The sequence below is a fragment of the Helianthus annuus genome, chromosome 17 (genome assembly GCF_002127325.2).
Source record: "Helianthus annuus cultivar XRQ/B chromosome 17, HanXRQr2.0-SUNRISE, whole genome shotgun sequence".
Taxonomy (NCBI): domain Eukaryota; kingdom Viridiplantae; phylum Streptophyta; class Magnoliopsida; order Asterales; family Asteraceae; genus Helianthus; species Helianthus annuus.
The window spans coordinates 86,249,055-86,255,951 of NC_035449.2; the positions used below are offsets into that span (position 1 = coordinate 86,249,055).

The 6,897-nt window shown below is 43.0% G+C and overlaps 1 protein-coding gene across 1 annotated transcript; it reads left to right on the forward strand.

The window, feature by feature from the left end:
- The first annotated feature begins 3,473 nt into the window (after positions 1-3,473).
- LOC110924480 lies at positions 3,474-6,157 on the forward strand. The gene is made up of 3 exons (XM_035986274.1): positions 3,474-4,029; positions 4,156-4,679; positions 5,930-6,157. Exons 1-3 carry the CDS (start codon positions 3,474-3,476, stop codon positions 6,155-6,157), a joined length of 1,308 nt encoding a protein of 435 aa, XP_035842167.1.
- Positions 6,158-6,897: the final 740 nt, after the last annotated feature.

A 6,897-nucleotide genomic window follows, 5' to 3' on the forward strand; every position in this document is an offset into this window, starting at 1 on the left:
CTTTCACTTACTCTAGCTTGACAGTGGCTGCCTTAACTTTCGGGACGAAAGTTCCTAAAACTTGGGGATAATGTGACACTTCGGGTCTTCCCGAGCAACCATCTCTGTATTTAATCAACGTGTATATATATTATATTGAATGAAAGTTTGTGATTCTAGTTGTGATTCTCCGTGACGTGCTAATTATCGATAACATGTATGTATTATATATATTTATATAGATAAAGTGTGTGAGTGTGTGCATGTGTGTGAGGTGAGCCGAAACCATGACCCAACTCGAGACCCCTTGGTCTCGAGTGAATAGTAAGACATATTAGGGGCCGGTTTGGTTTGGGCCGTGTGAAAGCCCAAGTCGCAACACCCTAAGCCCACTCGAAATCTTATATAAACCAACCCTCCCCTCCCTTAATCATTTTTGCAACACACCTCCCACACTCACCCTCCTACTCTCCTCTCATTTCTCCTTCACTAAAACCCTAGCACAACACCCTCATTTCCTCTCCTTTCCTTCTTCCTCGGATCAACCGGTAACAAGATCACTCTCGGATCCTAGCTCGAGATCATCATTTGGAGCTTGGTTCATTGATTCCTTGTACCCCTACTTCCAACCGGTTAGCATGAATATCTTTATAGTTGTTTTGCTTGTTTGTCTTGTTACTAAAATGCTTGATAGTGCTTGATTGTTGATGTTTGTTGCTATAAAATGTTTGTTTGATGATAAAAGTGGTTGCTTGAAATGATTTTGAGTGTTATTGAAAATGATCCGGTTTTGTGTTTAAAGGTTTGCTATTCGGTTGTAGTAAGGATTGGTTAGGAGGTTTTAGGCATAAATGTTTGTTTGTGTGCCTTGATATTGTCCGAGTAGTAGATAGAAATTTTGGGTTGGATTATTGATAAATGGGGTTTGGTTGTTCATAAGAAATTTCTTGAATGTTATTTGAATATGATGAACAGCATGAATGTCACTTAAATATTTTGAATATGCCTTGTTTGATCCGATTTAGACACAAAATAGACAAACAGACATGTTTAGTGTGGATAGTACGATGTTTCATGAAAATGCAACATGTCAGGTTCTAGAAGATCTTCAGTGCACGTAATCACGGTTGCGAGTCGCAACCTTTGGTTGCTACTCGAGACCACATCAAGCTTTGTCGAGACCTCCCAGTTGCGAGTCGCAATCAACACGAGTCGAATCCGGTTGCGAGTCGTAACCACTGCTGCTAAGTCGGAACCGCTAGGTTGCGAGTCGTAACCTCTGGTTGCGACTCGTAACCAAAACGTGATGAACCGAGACCTCGGTTGCGAGTCGTAACCTCGGTTGCGAGTCGCAACCACCCTGTCTCAACTGGACTATTTTGGTGTTATTGGGCTTTGACTGTTGGACTTTCTGTTGACTGGGCTATGTGTTGTTGCTGCTGATTGTATGTTTAGGGCTGACCCAATAACCCAACTATTTGTTGTTACGTATTTGCTGTATGTGCTTGCTGTACGTGTTCGCTATGTGTTTATTTGTACCCAACTTGACCCATACTTGGTAACCATGCTAGGACGTGGTGACCAACTTACTTGACCGGGTAAAATAATCTACCGAGCAACCCAAGGTGAGTTCACAACTTAAAAGCATGCGTCCCGGTGGTTTGGGACACGAGACTAAAACAACCCTATCCCCTTGTAAAGGGGATACCATTTACATTCCTTCCCTAGTTACTGGGAACAAACTTACTTTACCTTCCCTTGTCATTGGGAAACCTGTTAGTTAATTACTGTTTATACGGAATGCAACTAAACGGCACTAAACGCAACTCTATCACTCAAGTCCCTACTACATAATACCGATTAGTCGCCGGGGCCAGGCGAACGGGTTATTAGTTGATAGCGCTATTTAGGTTTTACCAACCTCACACCGTGCCATGGTATGGGATCGGTCATGAACTAATGTACTCAAGCATCCGTCAATGATGATAGAACATTGACATCGGGGCATCCTGCGGAAACGCAAACGGTTACCTAGTGTTCGGTATTGGAAAAACAGTTTAGTCGCTAACTTTTGGGGTAGCTCCCCATGGCATGTATAAACGGATAAATTAACTGGTGAAACAAGTTTTTGGTAATTAAAACTGGACAACTAGTGAACTCACTCAGCATTATTGTTGACCCCCTTACTGCATGCTTTGCAGGTGGCCAGTGACTGGAGCAGCTGCTTGGGATGTGTAGTGGTCGTCTGCCCGTGTGTTGGGCATTTATCATGCTTACCTTATGAACATTGTTTAAAACTGTTTATTTATGCTTCCGCTACTTTTTACTCTGAACTTAAAGCATTGAACTCTAAACTTAACACTTGCTAATCGTATGGTTAGTAAGCACTATTTGGATGTCAAATATAATTATTCAGTATGATTGGTGGCTGGATCCTGGTCAGTCACGCCCTCAAAGCGGGTGTTATCCGCAGGTGGATTTTGGGGGTGTGACAGATTGGTATCAGAGCCATTGGTTATAGTGAACTTGGTTTTAAAAAGGGGAAAATCTTTTTGGGAAAAACCAGACTATAACCCGTGACTTGTGACGACACTACACTCCAAGTGCAAGGCTCGACTTATCTGACCTCATAGCTCGGACCCATATTTGCTTGCTTGCTTGTTTGTCTTATGCTTCTGCTTTACTATACGTACTAGTTTGCCTGATTAGATAGATACTCCTTCTCTCTTCTATCTCATTCTCGCTATGTTACGACACCACACTCATACTATGTTTTCTGGTTATGAAGACAATGAGTGGACTCAAACTCGGAAAGTGAATTAAATGTGAACGGTTAAAGCAAGTTAGGAACTTGGCTAAACCGAAACAAATGAAGCAATGTTATAAATGAAATGTTTTACGTTTAAATGTAAACATTTTCAGTTTCAAGATGTCTGATGGAAACAATAATGATCCGGTGCAAACAAGCACCAAACAAATGAAAGAGATAATTGCCGAAGAAGTAGGGAAGGAAATGGAAGGTAGTCTATCTGGGTTTATAGACAAAATTCAAAGCACGGTGTTGTCGCTTGTCGAAGAGCGAGTTAAAAGGTTGGAGGATAGTGTCAACCTTATGAAAGATAAAACGGGAGAACGTAAAGGGTGCTCATATAAAGAATTTATGGCGTGCAAACCGCCAATCTGTAACGGGGAAGTTGACCCGATAATCTGCCAAAGATGGATAAGCGACGTCGAAGGAGTGTTTGAACGAACCCACTGTGACATAGGTGACTTTGTTGCTTACGGAACGGGTCAATTGAGGGGTCAGCCAAGGATTGGTGGGACAATAAAAAGAAGGAAATAGGAGCCGAAGCAACGAGGGTTATGACTTGGATGAGTTTAAGGTGCCGTTCCTTAAACACCATAGTCCCAAAGCGGTTATCAACAGGATTAAGGAAGAATTCATCCAGTTAAGACAAAAGGGTGAAACAATTGATAAGATCACGGGCATCTTCATGGATAAGCTGAGATTTTGTGACGAGTTAGTCACCACTGAAGAGCAAAAGATATACTACTATTACAACATGCTGAGTGCTGAATACCGGGAGTTTATGACTCCCTCAAAATATGAAACTCTCACAGAAATCATCAACACCGTCCGGGAGCGGGAAATTGAGTTAAAGAAACAAGTTGAAAGGGGTGAGCGAAGGGCGCAGGATGTAAATCCAAGCCCTACGAAAAAGGCACGCACGACTGACTCATTGAAGAAGCAAGAGGGAAAGAGTAGTACGCCAAGTTGTAAAGTATGTGGGAAAGGGCACAAGGGTGAGTGCCGGTTTAAGGACAAGCTGTGTCCTATATGTGGGAAGACCAGGCACACGGCTGCGTTATGCCCGGGGAAAGTGTCGGTGTGTTACAAATGTTATCAGCCTGGTCACAAGAAATCTGAGTGCCCGGATTTGATCGGAAAGAAAGATGACAAGAACACACCTACGGAGACACCAAAAGCAAAAGCAAGATCTTTCCAGCTAACAACAGTGGAGGCGAAAACGGAGCCCGATGTGGTCTCAGGTATATTTGCCATAAATTCAATTCCTGCATATGTGTTATTTGATACGGGTGCGAATAAATCCTTTGTTTCACATGGATTTATTCGACATCCTTCCTTTGTACTAACAAAATTGCCTATGCCATTAGAGGTAGAAATAGGTGATAACAAAAGTTTCCTTGTGTGTGATATATGTCGAGATTGCAAGATAAGCATTGAAAAAGAGGAATATCCAATAGACTTGATTCCTATGTCAATGGGAGAATTCCAAGTAGTGGTCGGGATGGATTGGCTATCCCGACACCATGCGAAAGTCGTATGTTTCCGCAAGGAGATTAAATTAACATCTCCAAGTGGGAAATCGGTTACCATACATGGTGAGAAAGAGGGTAAACCCGTTATGTGCTCAATGATAAAAGCTTACAAGCTCATGAGGCACAGTTGTAGGGCATTCATGATATACGTAAACGAACCAGACAAAGGATCACTAAGGATTGAAGACGTACCGGTGGTGCGCGAATATGCCGGCGTGTTTCCAGAAGATCTACCGGGAATACCGCCAAAACGGGAGGTAGAGTTCAGAATCGAATTGATTCCAGGCACGAAACCCGTGGCTAAGGCACCGTATCAGCTTGCACCTTCAGAATTGCAAGAATTAATGTCACAAATTCAAGTTCTCCTCGACAAAGGGTTTATTCGCCCAAGTGTGTCTCCGTGGGGCGCACCGGTGCTGTTTGTGAAGAAAAAGGATGGGAGTATGCGCATGTGTATCGATTACCGGGAGTTGAATAAACTCACGGTGAAAAATCGATATCCCCTCCCAAGAATCGACGACTTATTTGACCAATTGAAAGGCGCAAGTTGGTTCTCCAAGATCGACCTTAGATCGGGGTACCATCAGTTGAGAGTCAAGAAGGAAGATATACCGAAGACGGCTTTTCGTACGCGGTACGGACATTACGAATTTCTTGTGATGTCCTTTGGGTTAACTAATGCACCCGCAGCTTTCATGGACCTCATGAACCGGGTTTGCAAGTCTATGCTAGACAAGTCGGTGATAGTGTTTATTGACGACATCTTGATGTATTCAAAGGATGAAGCGGAACACGCAAGACATTTGCGTGAAGTACTGGAGACGCTCAGAAAAGAAAAATTGTATGCAAAGTTTTCAAAATGTGCCTTCTGGTTACGAGAGGTGCAATTTCTCGGGCACATCATTAACGCAAACGGGGTGTTAGTAGACCCGTCGAAAATAGAAGTCGTGGCAAAATGGAATCCACCGAAGAATCCTTCGGAAATCTGAAGCTTTTTGGGGCTTGTGGGTTATTACCGGAGATTCATACAAGATTTCTCCAAAATTGCTATGCCGTTAACCAAACTAACCCGCAAGGAAGAAAAGTTTATTTGGGGTGAGGATCAAGAAAGGGCGTTTCAAATGCTTAACGAAAAACTTACCCATGCACCGGTATTGTCATTACCGGACGGAACGGAGGATATGGTAGTTTACTCGGATGCATTGCATTCGGGGCTTGGCTATGTTTTGATGCAACGAGGCAAGGTTATAGCCTATGCCTCAAGGCAGCTGAAGACTCATGAAAAGAAATATCCTACGCATGACCTCGAGTTGGCGGCGGTGGTGTTCGCTTTAAAAATATGGAAGCATTATTTGTATGGGGTAAAATGCACTATCTTTACCGACCATAAAAGTTTCAGGTATTACTTCGATCAGAAGGAATTAAATATGAGGCAGAGGTGGTGGTTAGAGACTATTAAGGACTTTGATTGTGATATACATTACCACCCCGGGAAGGCTAATGTGGTGGCGAACGCATTGAGCCGAAAGACAGATTATACGCCTATTCGAGTCCGATCGATGCAACTAACTGCGACATCGGGTTTGCTTGACCAAATCTGAAATCTCAGATTGAAGCAATTAAGGAGGAGAATTGGAAAAAAGAAAGAATAATCGGCCAGTTGAAAGATTTGTCGGATGGGAATAATGGGTTGAAGACTCGATCCGGGAGGATATGGGTACCAAATACTTGTGGGGTGAAGACGCTTCTACTTGATAAAGCTCATAAATCCCGATATTCAATTCATCCGGGTGCGACCAAGATGTACAATGATCTGAAACAAAACTGCCCGGGATGAAAAGAGATATTGTGAAATATGTGGAGAAGTGTTTGACCTGCTTGCAAGTCAAAACGGAGCACCAGAAGCCATATGGTAAATTGCAACCATTGAACATCCCAGTTTGGAAATGGGAACAAATCACCATGGATTTGTTGACCAAATTGCCCAAAACCAACCGTGGATTCGATGCTATATGGGTAGTCATGGATAGATTGACGAAAAGTGCTCACTTTATTCCGATTCGTGAGACTTATACATCCGAGAAGATGTCGGAGGTGTACACCAATGAAATCATAGCACGTCATGGGGTACCGATATCCATTGTGTCAGACAGAGATACTCGGTTTACTTCGAAGTTTTGGCGTGAATTCCAAGAGCAAATGGGAACCAAGCTGTTCATTAGCACCGCTTACCATCCACAAACGGATGGGCAGAGTGAAAGAACAATACAAACGTTGGAGGATATGCTACGGGCTTGCATTATTGACTTTGGGGGTAGTTGGGATGTCTATCTACCCTTAGTCGAATTTTCATATAACAATAGCTATCACGCGAGCATTAAGATGGCCCCATATGAAATGTTATATGGTAGAAAGTGTCGAACCCCGGTATGTTGGGGAGAAGTGGGTCCACGAGGACTAGCACCTACTGATATAATCCAAACTACGAATGAAAAGATCGACATGGTCCGAACTCACCTCAAAGCGGCTCAGGATCGACAAAAGTCGTACGCAGATAAACGAAAGAGGCCGATTGAA